Source organism: Oncorhynchus masou, chromosome 8 (genome assembly GCF_036934945.1).
Source record: "Oncorhynchus masou masou isolate Uvic2021 chromosome 8, UVic_Omas_1.1, whole genome shotgun sequence".
In the NCBI taxonomy this organism is placed as follows: Eukaryota; Metazoa; Chordata; class Actinopteri; order Salmoniformes; family Salmonidae; genus Oncorhynchus; species Oncorhynchus masou.
This window is the reverse complement of record NC_088219.1, coordinates 4232465-4259964: the sequence shown is the minus strand read 5'-3', so window position 1 is coordinate 4259964 and position 27500 is coordinate 4232465. Positions and strand designations below refer to the sequence as shown.

General features: G+C 48.7%; 1 protein-coding gene across 3 annotated transcripts in view; it reads left to right on the top strand.

Moving 5' to 3' along the window:
• Window positions 1-27500, top strand: part of grik1a (glutamate receptor, ionotropic, kainate 1a) — a 121313-nt gene that overhangs the window by 22048 nt on the left and 71765 nt on the right. For all 3 annotated transcript variants that reach the window (XM_064971325.1, XM_064971326.1, XM_064971327.1), the window contains exons 2-5: window positions 12629-12796; window positions 14665-14759; window positions 16086-16248; window positions 25344-25525. In XM_064971325.1, coding sequence (XP_064827397.1) covers window positions 12629-12796; window positions 14665-14759; window positions 16086-16248; window positions 25344-25525 — 608 coding nt within the window. The remainder of the gene's footprint in view (window positions 1-12628; window positions 12797-14664; window positions 14760-16085; window positions 16249-25343; window positions 25526-27500) is intronic.

The window sequence follows — 27500 nt, the reverse complement described above, 5'->3', positions numbered from 1 at the left end:
GAGCACGCAATTGGCATGCTGACTGCAGGAATGTCCACCAGAGCTGTTGCCCCAGGTTACAGTGGGTCCGCTCTCTCTCATAGAGAGGGGAGAGTGGGAAGTCGACTGTTTTTATGTTCGGTCGTAAAATACGCTGCCTCTATGCTCTGTCGTGTTTGAGATTGGAATGTAAATTGTGTAACACAGCGAGACACTTGGACAATCAAAAGTTTGATTAAATTAAACAATATTTATATTTTTTGAGAATATGGGAGAGGTCCGTGAACACTTAAGGGACAGTAATGACGAGTGTGTTTTGTCCTGTGATCTCATGAAGGACAAGAAACCCTCATTACTGTGTCTTTGGTTGTGTCCACTTCTTAATTATGGGGTTAAATATTCGAAATATTTTAAACCGCATGTGATTAAACATGAAACTATTTGCGAAAAGATGTAATGTGATGTTAACCTTCTAAATGAGAAAATATGGGTTTTTCCATACAAAGTTAACCAAATCAGTGGCCACGCCCACGTGACATTATGTCGGCGTCATGGGAACCGCCCTTTTCTCAGAAGCGTATAAAACCCACTCCTGACGAAATGTACATTAAGACGGGAAAACATGGCGCTGTCGCTTCATGTGAAATGGTTAAGAACTACAGCTCGACAGGCCCACGGAGACCAGACAGCGTTGGCTACACGGCTGGAAATGGTTCAACTCGGAGACTATCGATCCCTACAGAAATAAGAGCGAATCCTCAGACGTAGAATTACTAGTCTGCAGCTGGAAATTACGTAAGTCTACTACGGAAATACCCGACAACCTTCGGATGCACCTGTCCTATACAACGACCATCTGTACGCCTGGCGTATCCATAACAACAGACGCTATCCAGAACCGCTGAGAAAGCGACAACTACGAAAGACGTTGTGACCTCTGGGGAAGTTAACCAGAGACTGTCTGATGAACTGAACTCTCCAGCAGACGGACCAGATTCCAACAGAGAAGGCAACAACGACATAAGGGCGTAAATAAAAACACATTGCAATTATTTTAGAATGAGCAGCCGTTCATGTGCAAAGGATTAGCATTTCAATTAATATAATTATCAACTGTGTGTAGTGAATAGGGTGCAGTGTAGGGGGGAGTGCAGTAGGGTGGGGGTGCAGTACAGGAAGTGCAGTAGGGTTAGCGCTGTAGAGGGAGTGCAGTAGGGTTAGCGCAGTGGGTTAGCGCTGTAGGGGAGTGCAGTAGGGTTAGCACAGTACAGGAAGTGCAGTAGGGTTAGCGCAGTACAGGATGTGCAGTAGGGTTGGCGCAGTACAGGAAGTAGGGTTAGCGCTAGGGGTTAGTGGAGTAGGGTTAGCAGGAAAGTGCAGTAGGGTTAGCACAGTACAGGAAGTGCAGTAGGGTTAGCGCAGTAGAGGGAGTGCAGTAGGGTTAGCGGAGTAGAGGAAGTGCAGTAGGGTTAGCGCAGTACAGTAGAAGTGCAGTAGGGTTAGCGCAGTAGAGGGAGTGCAGTAGGGTTAGCGCAGTACAGGAAGTAGGGGTAGCACAGTAGGGTTGGGTTAGCACAGTAGAGGAAGTGCAGTAGGGTAGGGTGAGGTAGGGTTAGTGCAGTAGGGTTAGCGCTGTAGAGGGAGTGCAGTAGGGTTAGCGCAGTACAGGAAGTGCAGTAGGGTTAGCGCAGTAGAGGGAGTGCAATAGCGTTAGCGGAGTAGAGGGAGTGCAGTAGGGTTAGCGCTGTAGAGGGAGTGCATTAGGGTTAGCGCTGTAGAGGGAGTACAGTAGGGTTAGCGCAGTACAGGAAGTGCAGTAGGGTTAGCACAGTACATGAAGTGCAGTAGAGGGAGTGCAGTAGGGTTAGCACAGTACAGGAAGTGCAGTAGGGTTAGCGCAGCTTAGGAGTGCAGTAGGGTTAGCGCAGTAGGGTTAGGAAGTGCAGTAGGGTTAGCGCAGTAGATGAACAGGGGTTAAGTGCAGTAGGGTTAGCGCAGTAGAGGGAGTGCAGTAGGGTTAGCGCAGTAGAGGGAAGTGCAGTAGGGTAGGGTTTAGCGCAGTAGAGGCAGTAGGAAGTGCAGTAGGGTTAGCGCAGTAGAGGGAGTGCAGTAGGGTTAGCGCAGTAGAGGGAGTGCAGTAGGGTTAGCGCAGTAGAGGGAGTGCAGTAGGGTTAGCGCAGTAGAGGGAGTGCAGTAGGGTTAGCGCAGTAGAGGAAGTGCAGTAGAGTTAGCGCAGTAGGGTTAGTGCAGTAGGGTTAGCGCTGTAGAGGGAGTGCAGTAAGGTTAGCGCAGTAGAGGAAGTGAGGTATGGTTAGTGAGGTAGGGTTAGCACAGTAGAGGGAGTGCAGTAGAGTTAGCGCAGTAGATGAAGTGAGGTATGGTTAGTGAGGTAGGGTTAGCACAGTAGAGGGAGTGCAGTAGAGTTAGCGCAGTAGATGAAGTGAGGTATGGTTAGTGAGGTAGGGTTAGCACAGTAGAGGGAGTGCAGTAGGCTTAGCGCAGTAGAGGGAGTGCAGTAGAGTTAGCGCAGTAGGGGGAGTGCAGTAGGGTTAGCGCTGTAGAGGGAGTGCAGTAAGGTTAGTGCAGTAGAGGGAGTGCAGTAGTTAGCGTAGATGAAGTAGAGGTTAGTGAGGTAGGGTTAGCACAGTAGAGGGAGTGCAGTAGAGTTAGCGCGCAGTAGGGAGAGTGCAGTAGGGTTAGCGCAGTACAGGAAGTGCAGTAGGGTTAGCGTTGTAGAGGGAGTGCAGTAGGGTTAGCGTAGTACAGGGAGTGGGGGTTAGCACAGTACATGAAGTGCAGTAGAGGAGTGCAGTAGGGTTAGCGCAGTAGAGTGCATTAGGGTTAGCGCAGCTTAGGAGTGCAGTAGGGTTAGCGCAGTACAGGAAGTGCAGTAGGGTTAGCGCAGTACAGGAAGTGCAGTAGGGTTCGCGCAGTAGAGGGAGTGCAGTAGGGTTAGCACAGTAGAGGGAGTGCAGTAGGGTTAGCGCATTAGAGGGAGTGCAGTAGGGTTAGCGCAGTAGAGGGAGTGCAATAGGGTTAGCGCAGTAGAGGGAGTGCAGTAGGGTTAGCGCAGTAGAGGGAGTGCAGTAGGGTTAGCGCAGTAGAGGGAGTGCAGTAGGGTTAGCACAGTAAAGGAAGTGCATTAGAGGAGTGAGTTAGCGCAGTAGATGAAGTGAGGTAGGGTTAGTGCAGTAGGGTTAGCGCTGTAGAGGGAGTGCAGTAAGGTTAGCGCATGTAGAGGAAGTGAGGTTAGCGCAGTAGATTAGTGGTGAGGGGTTAGTGGTTAGGGTTAGTAGAGGGAGTGCAGTAGAGTTAGCGCAGTAGATGAAGTGAGGTATGGTTAGTGAGGTAGGGTTAGCACAGTAGAGGGAGTGCAGTAGAGTTAGCGCAGTAGATGAAGTGAGGTATGGTTAGTGAGGTAGGGTTAGCACAGTAGAGGGAGTGCAGTAGGTTAGCGCAGTAGAGGGAGTATGGTTAGTGAGTTAGGGTTAGCAGGGGAGTGCAGTAGGGTTAGCTGTAGAGGGAGTAGAGGAGCGCAGTGAGTAGAGGTATGGCAGTAGGGGAGTGAGGTAGGGTTAGCACAGTAGAGGGAGTGCAGTAGAGTTAGCGCAGTAGATGAAGTGAGGTATGGTTAGTGAGGTAGGGTCAGCACAGTAGAGGAGTGCAGTAGGCTTAGGGTCAGCAGTAGAGGGAGTGCAGTAGGCTTAGCGCAGTAGAGGGAGTGCAGTAGAGTTAGCGCAGTAGGGAGAGTGCAGTAGGGTTAGCGCAGTACAGGAAGTGCAGTAGGGTTAGTGCAGTAGAGGGAGTGCAGTAGGGTTAGCGTAGTAGAGGGAGTGCAGTAGGGTTAGCGCAGTAGAGGGAGTGCAGTAGAGTTAGCGTAGTAGAGGGAGTGCAGTAGGGTTAGCGTAGTAGAGGGAGTGCAGTAGGGTTAGCGTAGTAGAGGGAGTGCAGTAGGGTTAGCGCAGTAGAGGGAGTGCAGTTGGGTTAGCGCAGTAGAGGGAGTGCAGTAGGGTTAGCGCAGTAGAGGGAGTACAGTAGGCTTAGCGCAGTACAGGAAGTGCAGTAGGTTTAGCGCAGTAGAGGGAGTACAGTAGGCTTAGCGCAGTACAGGAAGTGCAGTAGGTTTAGCGCAGTAGAGGGAGTGCAGTAGGGTTAGCGCAGTACAGGAAGTGCAGTAGGGTTAGTGCAGTAGGGTTAGCGCAGTAGAGGGAGTGCAGTAGGGTTAGCGCAGTAGAGGGAGTGCAATAGGGTTAGCGCAGTACAGGAAGTGCAGTAGGGTTAGCGCAGTAGAGGGAGTGCAATAGGGTTAGCGCAGTAGAGGGAGTGCAATAGGGTTAGCGCAGTAGAGGGAGTGCAGTAGGGTTAGCGCAGTAGAGGAAGTGCAGTAGGGTTAGCAATGTAAAGGAAGTGCAGTAGAGTTAGCGCAGTAGATGAAGTGAGGTAGGGTTAGTGCAGTAGGGTTAGCGCTGTAGAGGGAGTGCAGTAAGGTTAGCGCAGTAGAGGAAGTGAGGTATGGTTAGTGAGGTAGGGTTAGCACAGTAGAGGGAGTGCAGTAGAGTTAGCGCAGTAGAGGAAGTGAGGTATGGTTAGTGAGGTAGGGTTAGCACAGTAGAGGGAGTGCAGTAGAGTTAGCGCAGTAGATGAAGTTAGGTATGGTTAGTGAGGTAGGGTTAGCACAGTAGAGGGAGTGCAGTAGGCTTAGCGCAGTAGAGGGAGTGCAGTAGGCTTAGCGCAGTAGAGGGAGTGCAGTAGAGTTAGCGCAGTAGGGAGAGTGCAGTAGGGTTAGCGCAGTACAGGAAGTGCAGTAGGGTTAGTGCAGTAGGGTTAGCGTAGTAGAGGGAGTGCAGTAGGGTTAGCGCAGTAGATGAAGTGAGGTATGGTTAGTGAGGTAGGGTTAGCACAGTAGAGGGAGTGCAGTAGGCTTAGCGCAGTAGAGGGATGAGGGAGTGCAGTAGGGTTAGCGCTGTAGAGGGAGTGCAATAGGGTTAGCGCAGTACAGGAAGTGCAGTAGGGTTAGCGCTGTAGAGGAAGTGCAGTAGGGTTAGCGCAGTAGAGGGTTAGTGTAGTGGGTTGCAGTAGGGTTAGCACAGTAGAGGAGTGCAGTAGGGTTAGCACAGTACAGGAGTGCAGTAGGGTTAGCGCAGTACAGGAGTGCAGTAGGGTTAGCGCAGTACAGGAAGTGCAGTAGGGTTAGCGCAGTACAGGAAGTGCAGTAGGGTTAGCGCAGTACAGGAAGTGCAGTAGGGTTGGCGCAGTAGAGGAAGTGAGGTAGGGTTTAGTAGGGAGTGCAGTAGGTTTAGTAGAGGAAGTGCGGGTTAGCTGTAGTGAGGTTAGGGAGTGAGGAGTAAGGTTAGCGCAGTACATGAAGTGCAGTAGGGTTAGCGCAGTAGAGGGAGTGCAATAGGGTTAGCGGAGTAGAGGGAGTGCAGTAGGGTTAGCGCAGTAGGGTTAGCGGAGTAGAGGGAGTGCAGTAGGGTTAGCGCAGTAGAGGGAGTGCAGTAGGGTTAGCGCAGTACAGGAGGTGCAGTAGGGGTAGCACAGTACAGGAAGTGCAGTAGGGTTAGCGCAGTAGAGGAAGTGCAGTAGGGTTAGCGCAGTAGAGGAAGTGAGGTAGGGTTAGCGCAGTTAGTGCAGTAGGGTTAGCGCTGTAGAGGGAGTGCAGTAGGGTTAGCGCAGTACAGGAAGTGCAGTAGGGTTAGCACAGTACAGGAAGTGCAGTAGGGTTAGCGCAGTAGAGGAAGTGCAGTAGGGTTAGCGCAGTAGAGGAAGTGCAGTATGGTTAGTGCTGTAGGGTTAGCGGAGTAGAGGGAGTACAGTAGGGTTAGCGCAGTACAGGAAGTGCAGTAGGGTTAGCGCAGTAGAGGGAGTGCAGTAGGGTTAGCGCAGTACAGGAAGTGCAGTAGGGTTAGCGCAGTAGAGGAAGTGCAGTAGGGTTAGCGCAGTAGATGGAGTGCAGTAGGGTTAGCGCAGTAGAGGAAGTGAGGTAGGGTTAGTGCAGTAGGGTTAGCTCTGTAGAGGGAGTGCAGTAGGGTTAGCGCAGTAGAGGAAGTGAGGTATGGTTAGTGAGGTAGGGTTAGCGCAGTAGAGGGAGTGCAGTAGGGTTAGCGCAGTAGAGGGAGTGCAGTAGGGTTAGCGCAGTAGTGTTAGCACAGTACAGGAAGTGCAGTAGGGTAGGTGCAGTAGAGTTAGCGCAGTAGGGTGAGTGCAGTACAGGAAGTGCAGTAGGGTTAGCGCAGTAGAGGGAGTGCAGTAGGGTTAGCGTAGTAGAGGGAGTGCAGTAGGGTTAGCGCAGTACAGAGAGTGAGGTAGGGTTAGCGCAGTAGAGGGAGTGCAGTAGGGTTAGCGCAGTAGAGGAAGTGAGGTATGGTTAGTGAGGTAGGGTTAGCGCAGTAGAGGGAGTGCAGTAGGGTTAGCGCAGTAGAGGGAGTGCAGTAGGGTTAGCGCAGTAGATGGAGTGCGAGTGCTTCTCTAATGTCATGTTTTATGCGTCCTTCACACTCTCGTCCTCAGAGAATGAGTGGAGAACGGTAGTGTGCATATTGAGAAACACCCATGGATTGTATCTGTGACCATCAGATGCATATCTCTTTTCCCAGGCATGTGAACTCCATAGATTAGGGCCTAATCAATTCATTTCAATTGGCTGATTTCCTTATATAAACTGTAAAATCTTTGAAATTCTTGCATATTGCGTTTAGTTCAGTGTAATATTTTCCATCTGAGTGTGAAGCTACATCACTCCTATTGGACGAGGCTGCAGGTACTGAACCAGCATGAAGTGGTTGTGAAACACTCTCGTCTTTCCCTCCAGTTGAACATGTCCACAGGGTGGGTTGGCTTGAGCTCAGCTCTTTCCTTTTATCTTCTTCTCATGTCTTTATCTCTCTGTCCCACCCCTGGCTTCAACTAAATCTCTCTATTCCATCCCTCCATCTTTCTATCCATCCCTCCATCCCTCCCTCCATCTTTCTATCTTTCCATCCATCCATCCCTCCCTCCTATCTCTCATCCATCCCTCCATCTTTCTATCTCTCCCTCCATCCATCCCTCCATATTTCTATCTCTCCCTCTATCTTTCTATCTCTCCCTCCATCTTTCTATCCCTCCATATTTCTATCTCTCCATCCATCTTTCTATCTCTCCATCCATCCCTCCCTCCATCTTTCTATCTCTCCATCCATCCCTCCATATTTCTATCACTCCCTCCATCTCTCCCTCCATCTTTCTATCTCTCCCTCCATCTCTCCCTCCATCTTTCTATCTCTCCCTCCATCTCTCCCTCCATCTTTCTATCCCTCCATATTTCTATCTCTCCATCCATCCATCCATCCATCCCTCCATCTTTCTATCTCTCATCCATCCCTCCCTCCATCTTTCTATCTCCCCATCCATCCCTCCCTCCATCTCTTTCATCTCTCTTTGCCTCCATCTCTCCCTGCCTCCATCTCTCCCTGCTTCCCTCTCCTTGCTTCCCTCTCTCCCTCCCTCCTTCCATCCCTCCCTCCCTCCATCTATCTTCCTCCCTCCATCCTCCTCTCTTTCATTCTCCCTAATTCCTCCCTTCCTCCATCTCTTGCCTATCTCTCACTCCCTCTCTCTTCCTCCCTCCCTCCCTCATCTCCATCCCTCCCTCCTTCTCTACCTCCCTCCATCTCTCTCTCATCCCTCTCCATCTCTACCTCCACCTTTTGCTCCATCTCTCACTCCGTTGTCATGTCTTCTTCTCTCCCTCCCTCCCTCCTGCCATCTCTCCCTGCATCCATCTCTCCATCTCTCCCACCCCTGCCTGTAGCTAAATCTCTTTATTATATCCATCCCATATCTTCCTCCCTCCCCCCTCTCTCCCTCCATATCTTCCTCCCTCCCCCCTCTCTCCCTCCATATCTTCCTCCCTCCCCCTCTCTCTCCTCCATATCTTCCTCCCTCCCCCTCTCTCCCTCCATATCTTCCTCCCTCCCCCTCTCTCCCTCCATATCTTCCTCCCTCCCCCTTCTCCCTCCATATCTTCCTCCCTCCCCCTCTCTCCCTCCATATCTTCCTCCCTCCCCCTCTCTCCCTCCATATCGCCCCCCTCCCCCATCTCTCCCTCCATATCGTCCCCCCTCCCCCCTCTCTCCCTCCATATCTTCCTCCCTCCCCCTCTCTCTCCATATCTTCATGTATTGCAGATCATGTACTGTAGATATAGTATTGCAGATAAAGTATTGTAGATCATGTATTGTAGATAATGTATTGCAGATCATGTATTGTAGATAAAGTTTTGTAGATAATGTGTGGCAGATAATGTATTGCAGATCATGTATTGTAGGTCATATATTGTATTTCATGTATTGTAGATCATGTATTGTAGATCATGTATTGTAGATCATGTACTGTAGATCATCTATTGTATATCATGTATTGCAGATCATGTATTGCAGATCATGTATTGTATATCATGTATTGTAGATCATGTATTGCAGATAATGTATTGTAGATCATGTATTGTAGATCATGTATTGCAGATCATGTATTGAAGATAAAGTATTGCAAATAAGTATTGTAGATATTGTATTGCATATAATGTATTGTATAGCATGTATTGTAGATCATGTATTGTAGATCATGTATTGCAGATCATGTATTGCAGATCATGTATTGCAGATAAAGTAGTGAAATCATTCCATTCTCAATGTACCTTTCCTCCTGTGACTGGGTCAGGTTAACCATTCATAATAACACGGAGAAATGATCCCCTGTTGCACAAAGCCATGCATTTTACATAAACCAATATGTATCCCAATAAAACACCCTATTCCCTAGGTAGTGCACTCCTTTTCTCATAGGGCTCTGGTCGAAGGTAGTGCTCTCCTTTTCTCATAGGGCTCTGGTCGAAGGTAGTGCACTCCTTTTCTCATAGGGCTCTGGTCGAAGGTAGGGCTCTCCTTTTCCCATAGGGCTCTGGTTGAAGGTAGTGCACTACTTTTCCCATAGTGCTCTGGTCGAAGGTAGTGCACTCCTTTTCTCATAGGGCTCTACTTTTCCCATAGGGCTCTCCTTTTCTCATAGGGCTCTCCTTTTCCCATAGGGCTCTACTTTTCCCATAGGGCTCTCCTTTTCTCATAGGGCTCTGGTCGAAGGTAGTGCACTCCTTTTCTCATAGGGCTCTGGTCGAAGGTAGGGCTCTCCTTTTCCCATAGGGCTCTGGTTGAAGGTAGTGCACTACTTTTCCCATAGTGCTCTGGTCGAAGGTAGTGCACTCCTTTTCTCATAGGGCTCTACTTTTCCCATAGGGCTCTACTTTTCCCATAGGGCTCTCCTTTTCCCATAGGGCTCTGGTCAAAGGTAGTGCTCTCCTTTTCCCATAGGGCTCTCCTTTTCCCATAGGGCTCTGGTCGAAGGTAGTGCACTCCTTTTCCCATAGGGCTCTGGTCGAAGGTAGTGCACTCCTTTTCCCATAGGGCTCTGGTCGAAGGTAGGGCTCTCCTTTTCCCATAGGGCTCTGGTCGAAGGTAGTGCACTCCTTTTCCCATAGTGCTCTGGTCGAAGGTAGTGCACTCCTTTTCTCATAGGGCTCTACTTTTCCCATAGGGCTCTCCTTTTCTCATAGGGCTCTCCTTTTCCCATAGGGCTCTACTTTTCCCATAGGGCTCTCCTTTTCCCATAGGGCTCCGGTCGAAGGTAGCGCTTTCCTTTTCCCATAGTGCTCTACTTTTCCCATAGGGCTCTCCTTTTCCCATAGGGCTCTGGTCGAAGGTAGTGCACTCCTTTTCCCATAGGGCTCTGGTCGAAGGTAGGGCTCTCCTTTTCCCATAGGGCTTTGGTCGACGGTAGGGCTCTCCTTTTCCCATAGGGCTCTACTTTTCCCATAGGGCTCTGGTTGAAGGTAGTGCTCTACTTTTCCCATAGGGCTCTGGTCGAAGGTAGGGCTCTACTTTTCCCATAGGGCTCTGGTCGAAGGTAGTGCACTCCTTTTCCCATAGGGCTCTGGTCGAAGGTAGGGCTCTCCTTTTCCCATAGGGCTCTGGTCGAAGGTAGTGCACTCCTTTTCCCATAGGGCTCTCCTTTTCCCATAGGGCTCTGGTCGAAGGTAGTGCTCTCCTTTTCCCATAGGGCTCTGGTCGAAGGTAGTGCACTCCTTTTCCCATAGGGCTCTCCTTTTCCCATAGGGCTCTGGTCGAAGGTAGTGCTCTCCTTTTCTCATAGGGCTCTGGTCGAAGGTAGTGCACTCCTTTTCCCATAGGGCTCTACTTTTCCCATAGGGCTCTCCTTTTCTCATAGGGCTCTCCTTTTCCCATAGGGCTCTACTTTTCCCATAGGGCTCTCCTTTTCCCATAGGGCTCTGGTCGAAGGTAGGGCTCTCCTTTTCCCATAGGGCTCTGGTCGAAGGTAGTGCTCTCCTTTTCTCATAGGGCTCTGGTCGAAGGTAGTGCTCTCCTTTTCCCATAGGGCTCTACTTTTCCCATAGGGCTCTGGTCGAAGGTAGTGCTCTCCTTTTCCCATAGGGCTCTACTTTTCCCATAGGGCTCTCCTTTTCCCATAGGGCTCTGGTCGAAGGTAGTGCTCTCCTTTTCCCATAGGGCTCTGGTCGAAGGTAGGGCTCTACTTTTCTCATAGGGCTCTGGTCGAAGGTAGGGCTCTCCTTTTCCCATAGGGCTCTGGTTGAAGGTAGGACTCTACTTTTCCCATAGGGCTCTACTTTTCCCATAGGGCTCTGGTCGAAGGTAGTGCTCTCCTTTTCCCATAGGGCTCTACTTTTCCCATAGGGCTCTCCTTTTCCCATAGGGCTCTGGTCGAAGGTAGTGCTCTCCTTTTCCCATAGGGCTCTGGTCGAAGGTAGGGCTCTACTTTTCCCATAGGGCTCTGGTTGAAGGTAGGGCTCTCCTTTTCCCATAGGGCTCTGGTTGAAGGTAGGGCTCTACTTTTCCCATAGGGCTCTGGTCGAAGGTAGTGCACTATAGGGAATCATTTGGGACAGAAACATGTCATTTACATAAACCATTATTCATAAACCATTATTCATTAGATAAGGCGATACCCTGCATGTTTTGTTTCCAACTTGTTTTTCACAAATAACTAAATAATTGCTTTCTGGCTTCGTTGCATAATTAACTTTCTCCATCCCCTGCTAATTTGTTAATTCCTTCTCATCAGCTTGTTTTTCTCTCTTTCTTTTCTTCCCTCTGTTATTTCTTTTTTAAATCTCCAACTCAAGTGATGGCTTTGTTTGTATGTATTTATTCATTACGAGTAAACGAGTTCACTATCTCTCTCTTTCCCTCTACCGCCATCTCCCCTCTCTCTCTCTCTCTCTCTCTCTCTCTCTCTCTCTCTCTCTCTCTCTCTCTCTCTCTCTCCCCCCCTCCTCTCCCTCTACCGCCATCTCCCTCTCTCTCTCTCTCTCTCCCCCCCCTCTACCTCCATCTCCCTCTCTCTCTCTCTCTCTCTCTCTACCGCCATCTCCTCTCTCTCTCTCTCTCTCTCTCTCTCTCTCTCTCTCCCCCCCCTCTACCGCCATCTCCCCTCTCTCTCTCTCCTCCCCCCTCTACCGCCATCTCCCCTCTCCCCCTCTCCCCCTCTCTCTCCCCCCTCTCTCCCCCTCTCTCTCTCTCGCCTCTCTCCCCCTCTCCCCTTCTCTCCCCCCCCTCTCACCCCCTCTCCCCCTCTCTCCCCCTCCCCTCTCCCCCCTCTCCCCTCTCTCTCTCTCCCCCCTCCCCCTCTCTCTCTCTCCCCCTCTCTCCCCCTCTCCCTCCTCTCTCTCTCTCCCTCTCTCCCCTCTCCCCCTCTCCTCTCCCCCTCTCTCTCTCTCCCCCTCTCCCCCCTCTCCCCCTCTCTCTCTCCCCCTCTCTCCCCTTCTCCCCTCTCCCCTCTCTCCCCTTCTCCCCTCTCTCCCATTCTCCCCTCTCCACCCTCTCTCTCTCCCCTCTCTCCCTCTCTCTCTCTCCAACTCACCTCTCTCCTTGTCCCCTCCCCTCTCTCCCCCTCTCCCCTCTCTTACCTCTCTCTCCCATTTCTCCTCTCCCCTTGTCCCCTACCCTCTCTCCCCTTTCCTCTCTCCCCATTCCTCTCTCCCCCATCTCCCCCTCTCTCTCTCTCCCTCTCTCCCCCATCTCTCTCTCTCCCCTCTCTCTTTCTCTCCCACTCTCTCTCTCTCCCCTCTCTCTCTCTCGCTCCCCTCTCTCCCCCTCTCTCTCTCCCCCTCTCCCCCATCTCTCTCTCCCCTTCTCCCTCTCTCCCCCTCTCTCCCCTCTCTCCCCTTCCCCCTCTCTCTCTCTCCCCTCTCTCTCTCTCTCCCATCTCTCCCCCTCTCCCCTCTCTCTCTCTCCTCTCTCCCCCTTCTCCCCCTCTCCACCCTCTCCCGCTCTCCCCCTCTCCCCCTCTCTCCCCCCATCTCCCCCTCTCTCTCTCCAACTTGCCTCTCTCCTTGTCCCCTCCCCTCTCTCCCCCTCTCCCCTCTCTCCCTTTTCTCCTCTCTCCCCTTGTTCCCTACCCTCTCTCCCCTTTCCTCTCTCCCGCTCTCCCCCTCTCTCCCCCTCTCTCCAACTTGCCTCTCTCCTTGTCCCCTCCCCTCTCTCCCCCTCTCCCCTCTCTTCCCTCTCTCCCCTTTTCTCCCCCTCTCCCCTCTCTCCCCTTCTCCCCACTCCCCCCCTCCTTCATTTCCTCCCTCCAGGTGGTATCTTTGAGACTCGTGAGAGTGAGTTGGTGAGTGTAGAGGAGTTGGCGTTTAAGTTTGCAGTGAGCAACATCAACAGGAACCGGACCTTGATGCCCAACACCACTCTGACCTACGACATTCAGAGAATCAACCTCTTCGACAGCTTCGAGGCCTCCAGGAGAGGTAACACCGGGGTGATGGAATACGTTTACATCAGATTAGTATTGTCTATTCTAAATGCACCCAAAATCATTACTGCTTTGTCTTTATTTTCTCTTTTTTCTTTTTCCTTCCCTCTCCTTTCACCCCTTCTCCTTTCCTTTCATCCCCTCTCCTTTCCTTCCCTCTTCTTTCATCCCCTCTCCTTTCCTTCCCTCTCCTTTCATCCCCTCTCCTCTCCTTCCCTCTCCTTTCATCCCCTCTCCTCTCCTTCCCTCTCCTTTCATCCCCTCTCCTTTCCTTTCATCCCCTCTCCTTTCCTTCCCTCTCCTTTCCTCCCCTCTCCTTTCATCCCATCTCCTCTACTTTCCTTCCCTCTCCTTTCATCCCCTCTCCTCTACTTTCCTTCCCTTTCCTTTCATCTCCTCTCCTCTCCTTTCATCCCCTCTCCTTTCATCCCCTCTCCTCTCCTTTCATCCCCTCTCCTTTCATCCCCTCTCCTCTACTTTCCTTCCCTCTCCTTTCCTCCCCTCTCCTTTCCTTTCCTTCCCTCTCCTTTCCTTCCCTCTCCTTTCCTTCCCTCTCCTTTCCTCCCCTCTCCTTTCCTCCCCTCCCCTCTCCTTTCCTCCCCTCCCCTCTACTTTCCTTCCTTCCCTCTCCTCTACTTTCCTTTCCTCCCCTCTCCTTTCCTCCCCTCCCCTCTACTTTCCTTCCCTCTCCTTTCATCCCCTCTCCTCTACTTTCCTTCCCTCTCCTTTCATCCCCTCTCCTCTCCTTTCCTTCCCTCCCATCTCCTTTCATCCCCTCTCCTCTCCTTTCCTTCCCTTTTCTTTCATCCCCTCTCCTCTCCTTTCATCCCCTCTCCTTTCATCCCCTCTCCTCTACTTTCCTTCCCTCTCCTTTCCTCCCCTCTCCTTTCCTTCCCTCTCCTTTCCTTTCCTTCCCTCTCCTTTCCTCCCCTCCCCTCTCCTTTCCTCCCCTCCCCTCTACTTTCCTTCCCTCCCCTCTCCTTTCCTCCCCTCTCCTTTCCTCCCCTCCCCTCTACTTTCCTTCCCTCTCCTTTCCTTCCCTCCCCTCTCCTTTCCTCCTCCCTTTCCTTTCCTTTCCTTCCCTCTCCTTTCCTTCCCTCTCCTCCCCTCTCCTTTCCTCCTCTCCCCTCTACTTTCCTTCCCTTTCCTTTCCTTCCCTTTCCTTCCCTCCCCTCTCCTTTCCTCCCCTCCCCTCTCCTTTCCCCCCTCCCCTCTCCTCTCCTTTCCTTTCCTCCCCTCCCCTCCCCTCCCCTCTCCTTTCCTCCCGTCTCCTTTCCTCCCCTCTCCTTTCCTCCCCTCTCCTTTCCTTTCCTCCCTTCCCCTCTCCTTTCCTCCCCTCCCCTCTCCTTTCCTCCCCTTCCTTCTCCTTTCCTCCTCTCCACTCTCCTTTCCTTCCCTCTCCTTTCCTCCCCTCCCCTCTCCTCCCCTCATCCTCATCCCCTCCCCCCTCACCTCTCCTCCTCTCCTCATTCTCCTCCCCCCATCCCCCTCACCTCTCCTCCCCATCTCCTCCTCTTCCCCTCTCACCCCCTCTCCTCCATCCTTCTCCTCCTCTCCCCTCTCGCTCTTCTCTCTTCCTCCACTCTCCTCTCATCCTCTCACCCCCTCCCCTCTCCTCTCCCCTAATCCCCTCCTCCACTCACCCCCCTCCCATCTCTTCTCCCCTCTTCCCCTCCACCCCTCACCCCCCTCCCATCTCCTCTCCCCTAATCCCCTCACCCCCTCCTCCCCTCCACCCCCCCATCTCCTCACCTCCCTCCCCCCCCTCCTCTCCTCTCCCCTCCACCCCCTCCCATCTCCTCTACCCCCCTCCTCCCCTCACCCCCTCCTCTCCTCTCCCCTCCCCCTTCCCCTCCTCCCCAGTGTGTGACCAGTTGGCTCTGGGTGTATCTGCAGTGTTTGGCCCGTCCCACAGCTCCTCAGTCAGTGCTGTCCAGTCCATCTGTAACGCCCTGGAGGTGAAAGAGCATCACATTACAACATAACATTAGATAAAGTTAGACAATATCACATTCAGAGTTAATATAAAATAACATCTGAAAAATAAATCACATAGTGTAACATAGGATGACATGACACCATGAGGACATGACACCATAACATGACACCATAACATGACACCATGACATGACACCATGACATGACACCATGATGACATGATGACATGACAACATGATGACATGACAACATGATGACATGACACCATGATGACATGACACCATGACATGACACCATGAGGACATGACACCATAACATGACACCATGACATGACACCATAACATGACACCATGACATGACACCATAACATGACACCATGACATGACACCATAACATGACACCATAACATGACACCATAACATGACACCATGATGACATGACACCATAACATGACACCATGACATGACACCATAACATGACACCATAACATGACACCATGATGACATGACACCATAACATGACACCATGACATGACACCATAACATGACACCATAACATGACACCATAACATGACACCATAACATGACACCATGATGACATGACACCATAACATGACACCATGAGGACATGACACCATAACATGACACCATAACATGACACCATAACATGACACCATAACATGACACCATAACATGACACCATGATGACATGACACCATAGCATGACACCATGATGACATGACACCATAGCATGACACCATGAGGACATGACACCATAACATGACACCATAACATGACATGACACCATAACATGACATGACACCATAACATGACACCATAACATGACACCATAACATGACACCATAACATGACACCATGATGACATGACACCATAACATGACACCATAACATGACACCATAACATGACATGACACCATAACATGACACCATAACATGACACCATAACATGACACCATAACATGACACCATAACATGACACCATGAGGACATGACACCATAACATGACACCATAACATGACACCATGATGACATGACACCATGAGGACATGACACCATAACATAACACCATAACATAACACCATAACATGACACCATAACATGACACCATAACAAGACGACACAACAACATAACAAACCAGAGGAGAGGAGAGTATGGTGTTTTTACATTCATATAGTTATTATACCGGTGTTTTTGATTGTTACAGATTTTCCCGACCACAATCTTGCTATACGTTGTGTTTAAAACATTATGAGGTAGGGGGAAAAAATAGAAATGAGAATAGGTTTAAATTAACATTTTAAATTGTATTGTTCGTCCCGGCTAAGGTACCCCACATCCAGACGCGCTGGAAACACCCGTCAGTGGACAACAGAGACACATTTTACATCAATCTCTACCCAGAATACACTGCAATCTCCAGAGCCATACTGGACATAGTGACTTTCTTCAAGTGGAAGAGCCTAACAGTGGTCTACGAGGATAGCACAGGTAGGAGCACACACACACACACACACACACACACACACACACACACACACACACACACACACACACACACACACACACACACACACACACACACACACACATACATACATACATACATACAGATACACAAACGCACAGATACACAGACACATACATACACACAGATACACACACACACACGCACACACACACATACATACATACATACATACATACATACATACATACATACATACATACATACATACATACACACAGATACACACACACAGATACACACACACAGATACACACGCACAGATACACACACACAGACACATACATACACACATACACACAGATACAGTGCCTTGCGAAAGTATTCGGCCCCCTTGAACTTTGCAACCTTTTGCCACATTTCAGGCTTCAAACATAAAGATATAAAACTGTATTTTTTTGTGAAGAATCAACAACAAGTGGGACACAATCATGAAGTGGAACGACATTTATTGGATATTTCAAACTTTTTTAACAAATCAAAAACTGAAAAATTGGGCGTGCAAAATTATTCAGCCCCTTTACTTTCAGTGCAGCAAACTCTCTCCAGAAGTTAAGTGAGGATCTCTGAATTATCCAATGTTGACCTAAATGACTAATGATGATAAATACAATCCACCTGTGTGTAATCAAGTCTCCGTATAAATGCACCTGCACTGTGATAGTCTCAGAGATCCGTTAAAAGCGCAGAGAGCATCATGAAGAACAAGGAACACACCAGGCAGGTCCGAGATACTGTTGTGAAGAAGTTTAAAGCCGGATTTGGATACAAAAAGATTTCCCAAGCTTTAAACATCCAAAGGAGCACTGTGCAAGCGATAATATTGAAATGGAAGGAGTATTAGACCACTACAAATCTACCAAGACCTGGCCGTCCCTCTAAACTTTCAGCTCATACAAGGAGAATACTGATCAGAGATGCAGCCAAGAGGCCCATGATCACTCTGGATGAACTGCAGAGATCTACAGCTGAGGTGGGAGACTCTGTCCATAGGACAACAATCAGTCGTATATTGCACAAATCTGGCCTTTATGGAAGAGTGGCAAGAAGAAAGCCATTTCTTAAAGATATCCATAAAAAGTGTTGTTTAAAGTTTGCCACAAGCCACCTGGGAGACACACCAAACATGTGGAAGAAGGTGCTCTGGTCAGATGAAACCAAAATTGAACTTTTTGGCAACAATGCAAAACGTTATGTTTGACGTAAAAGCAACACAGCTCATCACCCTGAACACACCATACCCACTGTCAAACAAGTTGGTGGCAGCATCATGGTTTGGTCCTGCTTTTCTTCAGCAGGGACAGGGAAGATGGTTAAAATTGATGGGAAGATGGATGGAGCCAAATACCATTCTGGAAGAAAACCTGATGGAGTCTGCAAAAGACCTGAGACTGGGACGGAGATTTGTCTTCCAACAAGACAATGATGCAAAACATAAAGCAAAATCTACAAGGGAATGGTTCAAAAATAAACATATCCAGGTGTTAGAATGGCCAAGTCAAAGTCCAGACCTGAATCCAATCGAGAATCTGTGGAAAGAACTGAAAACTGCTGTTCACAAATGCTCTCCATCCAACCTCACTGAGCTCGAGCTGTTTTGCAAGGCGGAATGGGAAAAAATGTCAGTCTCTCGATGTGCAAAACGGATAGACATACCCCAAGCGACTTACAGCTGTAATCGCAGCAAAAGGTGGCGCTACAAAGTATTAACTTAACCTGTTGATGCTCTGGGGGCGCTATTTCATTTTTGGATGAAAAACGTTCCCGTTTTAAACAAGATATTTTGTCACAAAAAGATGCTCGACTATGCATATAATTGATAGCTTTCGAAAGAAAACACTCTGACGTGTCCAGAACTACCAAGATATTTTCTGTGCGTGCCCTAGAACGTGAGCTTCAGGCAAAACCAAGATGAGACGGCATCCAGGAAATGAGCAGGATTTTTGAGGCTCTGTTTTCCATTGTCTCCTTATATGGCTGTGAATGCGAGAGGAATGAGCCTGCCCTTTCTGTCGTTTCCCCAAGGTGTCTGCAGCATTGTGACGTATTTGTAGGCAGATCATTGGAAGATTGACCATAAGAGACCACATTTACCAGGTGTCCGCCCGGTGTCCTGTGCCGAAATTGGTGCGCAAAAGTCAGCTGCCAGTATTTTTCCATGGGATACAGAGAGGAAAGCAAGCTTCCACGAACTGCATATCAATGAAGAGATATGTGAAAAAACACCTTGAGGATTGATTCCAAACAACGTTTGCCATGTTTCGTCGATATTATGTAGTTAATTCGGAAAAAGTTTTACGTTGTAGGTGACTGAATTTTCGGTTCGTTTCGGTAGCCAGACACAATGTAGAAAACGGAACGATTTCTCCTACACACAGACGCTTTCAGGAAAAACTGCGCATTTGGTATGTAACTGAGAGTCTCCTCATTGAAAACATCAGAAGCTCTTCAAAGGTAAATGATTTTATTTATTTGGTTATCTGGTTTTTGTGAAAATGTTGCGTGCTAAATGCTACTCAAAATGCTATGCTAGCTTTGCATACTCTTACACAAATTAGTCAATTTCTATGGTTCAAAAGCATATTTTGAAAATCTGAGATGACAGTGTTGTTAAGAAAAGGCTAAGCTTGAGAGCAGACGCATTATTTTCATTTTATTTGCGATTTTCAGAAATCGTTAACGTTGCGTTATGCTAATGAGCCTGAGGCTTTAGTCACGATCCCGGATCCGGGATGGGGAGTTCCAAGAGTTAAGGGGGCTGAATAATTTTGCACGCCCAATTTTTCAGTTTTTGATTTGTTAAAAAAGTTTGAAATATTCAATAAATGTCGTTCCACTTCATGATTGTGTCCCACTTGTTGTTGATTCTTCACAAAAAAATACAGTTTATATCTTTATGTTTGAAGCCTGAAATGTGGCAAAAGGCCGCAAAGTTCAAGGGGGCCGAATACTTTTGCAAGGCACTGTACACACGCACAGATACACACACACAGACACACACACAGACACACACACAGATACACACACACAGACACACACACTGTGCTGTCTGTGTAACCCAGGGATGATGGGTCTGGTAGCAGAAACGGTGGATGTTGTTTATTCTTCTGTATTATTTAATGGTGGGGTCAATCTGTCGGTAGAGAGACTTCTCTCCATAATATGAAGACCTAAACCTAAAATATGGAACGCATCGAAACAGGCAGACGACCTGAACCATGTCTTGACGATGAGTAAAACAGAGTCAGTGAGTCAGTGAGTCAGTGAGTCAGTGAGTCAGTGAGTGAGTGAGTCAGTGAGTGAGTGAGTCAGTGAGTGAGTCAGTGAGTGAATCAGTGAATGAGTCAGTGAGTGAGTCAGTGAGTGAGTCAGTGAGTGAGTCAGTGAGTGAATCAGTGAATGAGTCAGTGAGTGAGTCAGTGAATCAGTGAGTGAGTGAATCAGTGAGTGAGTCAGTGAGTGAGTCAGTGAGTCAGTGAGTGAGTGAATCAGTGAGTGAGTTAGTGAGTGAGTGAGTTAGTGAGTGAGTGAGTCAGTGAGTGAGTGAGTCAGTGAGTGACTGAGTCAGTGAGTGAATGAGTCAGTGAGTGAGTGATTCTCCCACCCACTTGGGAGACTGGCCCACCCACTGGGGAGCAATGCCTATCCAATCAAAATTAATTTTCCCCCCACAAACGGGTTTAATTACAGACCGCAATTACCCCTCAGTTCCATCAGCTGTCCAGGTGTCTGGTCTCAGACCATCCCACAGGTGAAGAAGCCGGATGTGGAGGTCCTGGGCCCGGCTTGGTTACACGTGGTCTGTGGTTGTCAGGCCGGTTGGACATCCTGTCAAATTCTCTAGAATGACATTGGAGGTGGCTTATGGTAGAGAAATTGACATTGAATTATCTGGCAGCAGCTCTGATGGACAGTCAATGCCTGTCTGTTTCCTGCAGTCATTGCCAATTGTACACTCTCTCAAAACTTGAGACGTCTGTGTCATTGTGTTGTGTGACAAAACTGCACATTTTAGAGTGGCCTTTTATTGTCCCCAGCACAAGGTACACCTGTGTAATGACCATGCTTTTTAATCAGCTTCTGATATGCTACACCTGTCAGGTGGATGGATTATCTTGGTAAAGGTTATATGTTCACTAACAGGGAGAAGAAACAATTTTTAATTTTTTTTTACAAATTTTTAAAAAAATAAGCTTTTTTCTGAATGGAACATTTCTGGGATCTTTTATTTCAGACATTCAGACAAAAAAGCTTATTTAAAAAAAATGGTTTCTTCTCCCTGTTAGTGTGTGTGTGTAAATAGACACACACACACACACACTGGACAAAAATGTAAAACACGCAACACATGGTCCCATGATTTCTGGGATCTTTTATTTCAGCTCATGAAATCATGGGACCATGTGTTGCGTGTTTTACATTTTACACACACACACACACACACACACACACACACACACACACACACACACACACACACACACACACACACACACACACACACACACACACACACACACACACACACACACACACACACACTACCAGTCAAAAGTTTGGACACCTACTCATTCAATTTTACTAATTTCTACATGAATTCTACAATGAAGTCATCAAAACTATATTCTTCAAAGTAGCCATGCTTTGCCTTACCACAGGCCTACAAACCCTCAGTCCAGCTTCTCTCAGCCTATAGTGGACAGTCTGAGCACTGATGGAGGGATTTGTGTGTTCCTGGTGTAACTCTGGCAGTTGTTGTTGCCATCCTGTACCTGTCCAGCAGGTGTGATGTTCGGATGTACCGATCCTGTGCAGGTTTTGTTACACATGGTCTGCCACTGCGAGGACGATCAGCTGTCCGTCCTGTCTCCCTGTAGCGCTGTCTTAGGCGTCTCACAGTACGGACATTGCAATTTATTGCCCAGGCCACATCTGCAGTCCTCATGCCTCCTTGCAGCATGCCTAAGGCACATTCACGCAGATGAACAGGGACCCTGGGCATCTTTCTTTTGGTGTTTTTCAGAGTCAGTAGAAAGGCCTCTTTAGTGTCCTTTCATAACTGTGACCTTAATTGCCTATCGTCTGTAAGCTGCTAGTGTCTTAACGACCGTTCCACAGGTGCTTGTTCATTAATTGTTCATGGTTCATTGAACAAGCATGGAAAACAGTGTCTAAACCCTTTACGATGACGATCTGTGAAGTTATTTAGATTTTTACGAATTATCTTTGAAAGACAGGGTCCTGAAAAAGGGATGTTTATTTTTTGCTGATTTCATGTACGTATGTACTGTATTAAATACCTATTCATTCTGTGTTTATCCCAATGAGATATGTCCTGTATAAATACCTATTCATTCTGTGGTGCATGGTTTTATATGAGGGCTTGTTTTGTGTCGTACCAGAGGTCACGCAGCCTCTACCATCTGTTCTCTCGGTGGTATCCAACAGATTTTCACTTGGTTCTCTGGTCTGAGCCAACATGGTCGGGCTTCTAAGTGAGTGAGTGAGACACACACATGCAGAGAGATACACATAAAGACCCAACATAATCACGAGTAAACAAAATATAATTATTTCCTATGTGTCAAGTAATTAACAAAAAAACTGAGCAAACTAGAATGCTATTTGGCTCTAAACAGAGAGTACACAGTGGCAGAATACCTGACCACTGTGACTGATCCCAAATTAACAGAATCTTGGTGAGCATAGCCTTGCTATTCAGAGAGGCTACTGTAGGCAGACCAGGCTATGTGCTCACTGCCCACAAAATGAGGTGGAAACTGAGCTGCACTTCCTAACCTCCCGCCCAATGTATGACCATATTAGAGACACATATTTCCATCAGATTAGACAGACCCAATTCGAAAACAAATCACATTTTTTATAAACTCCCATATCTATTCAGTGAAATACCAAAGTGTGACATCACAGCAGCAAGATGTGTTACCTGTTGCTACGAGAAAAGTGCAACCAGTGAAGAACAAACACCACTGTAAATTGTAAATACAACCCATATTTATGTTTATTTATTATCCCTTTTGTTCTTGAACTATTTGTACATTGTTTCAACACTGTATATATACATAATATGACGTTTGTGAGTGTAATATTTACTGTTAATTTTATTGTTAATTTCACTTTTGTTTATTATCTATTTCACTTGCTTTGGCAATGTTAACATGTTTCCCATGCCAAAAAAGCTCTTTTGAATTTAATTGAATTGAGAGAGAGAGAGACCGAGACAAAGTGAGAGACCGAAACAAAGTGAGAACCCAAGAGCCCGAGACAAAGTGAGAGCCCAAGATCCCGAGACAAAGTGAGAGCCCAAGATCCCGAGACAAAGTGAGAGCCCGAGACAAAGTGAGAACCCGAGACAAAGTGAGAGCCCGAGACAAAGTGAGAGACCGAGACAAAGTGAGAGACCGAGACAAAAAGTGAGAGACCGAGACAAAGTGAGAGACAGAGACAAAGTGAGAGCCCGAGACAAAAAGTGAGAGCCCGAGACAAAGTTAGAGACCGAGACAAAGTTAGAGACCGAGACAAGGTGAGAGCACGAGACAAAGTGAGAGACCGAGACAAAGTGAGAGACCGAGACAAAAAGTGAGAGACCGAGACAAAAAGTGAGAGACCGAGACAAAAAGTGAGAGCCCGAGACAAAGTGAGAGACCGAGACAAAGTGAGAGCCCGAGACAAAGTGAGAGCCCGAGACAAAGTGAGAGCCCGAGACAAAGTGAGAGCCCTAGACAAAGTGAGAGACCGAGACAAAGTGAGAGACCGAGACAAAGTGAGAGACCGAGACAAAGTGAGAGCACGAGACAAAGTGAGAGACCGCGACAAAGAACATTCTTCAAGATGAATCTGTGGTCATTGTTCTTATTGCATGTAGGAAAGTTTATTTTAGACACAATGGGTGCATCCCCAAATGGCACACTATTCCCTACATAGTGCAATGCATTATGGTCCCTGGTCAACAGTAGTGCACTATGTAGGGAATAGGGTGGCATAGGGCTCTGGTCTAAAGTAGTGCACTATATAGGGAATAGGGTGCCATAGGGCTCTGGTCTAAAGTAGTGCACTATATAGGGAATAGGGTGGCATAGGGCTCTGGTCTAAAGTAGTGCACTATATAGGGAATAGGGTGCCATAGGGCTCTGGTCTAAAGTAGTGCACTATATAGGGAATAGGTTGCCATAGGGCTCTGGTCTAAAGTAGTGCACTATATAGGGAATAGGGTGGCATAGGGCTCTGGTCTAAAGTAGTGCACTATATAGGGAATAGGGTGCCATAGGGCTCTGGTCTAAAGTAGTGCACTATATAGGGAATAGGGCTCTGGTCTAAAGTAGTGTACTATATAGGGAATAGGGCTCTGGTCTAAAGTAGTGTACTATATAGGGAATAGAGCTCTGGTCTAAAGTAGTGCACTATATAGGGAATAGAGCTCTGGTCTAAAGTAGTGCACTATATAGGGAATAGGGCTCTGGTCTAAAGTAGTGCACTATATAGGGAATAGGGCTCTGGTCTAAAGTAGTGTACTATATAGGGAATAGAGCTCTGGTCTAAAGTAGTGCACTATATAGGGAATAGAGCTCTGGTCTAAAGTAGTGCACTATATAGGGAATAGGGCTCTGGTCTAAAGTAGTGCACTACATAGGGAATAGGGCTCTGGTCTAAAGTAGTGCACTACATAGGGAATAGGGCTCTGGTCTAAAGTAGTGCACTATATAGGGAATAGGGCTCTGGTCTAAAGTAGTGCACTACATAGGGAATAGGGCTCTGGTCTAAAGTAGTGCACTATATAGGGAATAGGGCTCTGGTCTAAAGTAGTGCACTATATAGGGAATAGGGCTCTGGTCTAAAGTAGTGCACTATATAGGGAATAGGGTGCCATAGGGCTCTGGTCTAAAGTAGTGCACTATATAGGGAATAGGGTGGCATAGGGCTCTGGTCTAAAGTAGTGCACTATATAGGGAATAGGGTGCCATAGGGCCCTGGTCTAAAGTAGTGCACTATATAGGGAATAGGGTGGCATAGGGCTCTGGTCTAAAGTAGTGCACTATATAGGGAATAGGGTGGCATAGGGCTCTGGAACCTCAGCTGGGTGTAACCATGGAACCTCAGCTGGGTGCAACCATGGAACCTCAGCTGGGTGTAACCATGGAACCTCAGCTGGGTGCAACCATGGAACCTCAGCTGGGTGTAACCATGGAACCTCAGCTGGGTGCAACCATGGAACCTCAGCTGGGTGTAACCATGGAACCTCAGCTGGGTGCAACCATGGAACCTCAGCTGGGTGTAACCATGGAACCTCAGCTGAGTACAACCATGGAACCTCAGCTGGGTACAACCATGGAACCTCAGCTGGGTACAACCATGGAACCTCAGCTGGGTGTAACCATGGAACCTCAGCTGGGTGAAACCATGGAACCTCAGCTGGGTGCAACCATGGAACCTCAGCTGGGTGTAACCATGGAACCTCAGCTGGGTGTAACCATGGAACCTCAGCTGGGTGCAACCATGGAACCTCAGCTGGGTGAAACCATGGAACCTCAGCTGGGTGTAACCATGGAACCTCAGCTGGGTGAAACCATGGAACCTCAGCTGGGTGTAACCATGGAACCTCAGCTGGGTGCAACCATGGAACCTCAGCTGGGTGTAACCATGGAACCTCAGCTGGGTGCAACCGTGGAACCTCAGCTGGGTGCAACCATGGAACCTCAGCTGGGTGTAACCATGGAACCTCAGCTGGGTGCAACCATGGAACCTCAGCTGGGTGTAACCATGGAACCTCAGCTGGGTGTAACCATGGAACCTCAGCTGGGTGTAACCATGGAACCTCAGCTGGGTGTAACCATGGAACCTCAGCTGGGTGCAACCATGATACCTCAGTTGTGTAGTGGGTACAACCGTGGAACCTCAGCTGGATACAACCATGGAACCTCAGCTGGATACAACCGTGGAACCTCAGCTGGATACAATCTCAGGCAGGGATACTGTTCAGAGTTCTCCAGTATAGAACTACTAGGTCTAACCATACTATATGATATGTTGTGTTCCACAGGTCTGATGCGGATGCAGGAGTTGATCAAGGCTCCGTCTAAGTTGAACCTGAAGATCAGGATACGGCAGCTTCCCCCTGGAGAGATTGATGCCAGACCTCTTCTGAAGGAGATGAAGAAAGACAAAGAGTACTATATCTTGTTTGACTGCTCCTACCGGACCTCCGCAGAGATACTCAAACAGGTACCACCCTTAACCCTGACCGTAACCCTAGCAACCCCGACCCTAACTCTAACCCTGACCGTAACTCTGACCCTAACCCTAACTCTAACCCTGACCGTAACTCTAGCAACCCTGACCCTAACTCTAACCGTAACCCTAGCAACCCCGACCCTAACTCTAACCCTGACCCTAACTCTAACCCTGACGTAACTCTAGCAACCCTGACCCTAACTCTAACCGTAACCCTATCAACCCCGACCCTAACTCTAACCTTGACCGTAACCCAAGCAACCCCGACCCTAACTCTAACCCTATCTCTGACCGTTGCTCTAACCCCGACCCTAACTCTAACCCTGACCCTAAACCTAACCCTACCACTCTGGCACCGAGATAATCAGGTAGCACAGGACCATGGCTTTGTGGAGTGGTAGCTAACGCGGCTTTGTGGAGTGATAGCTAACGAGGCTTTGTGGAGTGATAGCTAACGCGGCTTTGTGGAGTGGTAGCTAACGCGGCTTTGTGGAGTGATAGCTAACGAGGCTTTGTGGAGTGATAGCTAACGAGGCTTTGTGGAGTGATAGCTAACGAGGCTTTGTGGAGTGGTAGCTAACGCGGCTTTGTGGAGTGATAGCTAACGAGGCTTTGTGGAGTGATAGCTAACGAGGCTTTGTGGAGTGGTAGCTAACGCGGCTTTGTGGAGTGGTAGCTAACGAGGCTTTGTGGAGTGGTAGCTAACGCGGCTTTGTGGAGTGGTAGCTAACGCGGCTTTGTGGAGTGGTAGCTAACGCGGCTTTGTGGAGTGATAGCTAATGCGGCTTTGTGGAGTGGTAGCTAACGCGGCTTTGTGGAGTGGTAGCTAACGCGGCTTTGTGGAGTGATAGCTAACGCGGCTTTGTGGAGTGGTAGCTAACGTGGCTTTGTGGAGTGGTAGCTAACACGCGGCTTTGTGGAGTGATAGCTAACGAGGCTTTGTGGAGTGATAGCTAACGAGGCTTTGTGGAGTGATAGCTAACGAGGCTTTGTGGAGTGGTAGCTAACGCGGCTTTGTGGAGTGATAGCTAACGAGGCTTTGTGGAGTGGTAGCTAACGAGGCTTTGTGGAGTGGTAGCTAACGCGGCTTTGTGGAGTGGTAGCTAACGAGGCTTTGTGGAGTGATAGCTAACGCGGCTTTGTGGAGTGGTAGCTAACGCGGCTTTGTGGAGTGGTAGCTAACGCGGCTTTGTGGAGTGATAGCTAACGCGGCTTTGTGGAGTGGTAGCTAACGCGGCTTTGTGGAGTGGTAGCTAACGCGGCTTTGTGGAGTGATAGCTAACGCGGCTTTGTGGAGTGGTAGCTAACGTGGCTTTGTGGAGTGGTAGCTAACACGCGGCTTTGTGGAGTGGTAGCTAACGTGGCTTTGTGGAGTGGTAGCTAACGTGGCAGCTAACGGCTTTGTGGAGTGGTAGCTAACGAGGCTTTGTGGAGTGGTAGCTAACGCGGCTTTGTGGAGTGGTAGCTAACGAGGCTTTGTGGACTGGTAGCTAACGCGGCTTTGTGGAGTGATAGCTAACGCGCGGCTTTGTGGAGTGGTAGCTAACGTGGCAGCTAACGGCTTTGTGGAGTGGTAGCTAACGAGGCTTTGTGGAGTGGTAGCTAACGTGGCAGCTAACGGCTTTGTGGAGTGGTAGCTAACGAGGCTTTGTGGAGTGGTAGCTAACGCGGCTTTGTGGAGTGGTAGCTAACGAGGCTTTGTGGACTGGTAGCTAACGTGGCTTTGTGGAGTGGTAGCTAACACGCGGCTTTGTGGAGTGGTAGCTAACGTGGCTTTGTGGAGTGGTAGCTAACGAGGCTTTGTGGAGTGGTAGCTAACGCGGCTTTGTGGAGTGGTAGCTAACGCGGCTTTGTGGAGAACTGTCCAGAACTGTCTAGTGGGAGTCTATTGAGAACTGTCTAGTGGGAGTCGATTGAGAACTGTCCAGTGGGAGTCTATTGGGAACTGTCTAGTGGGAGTCGATTG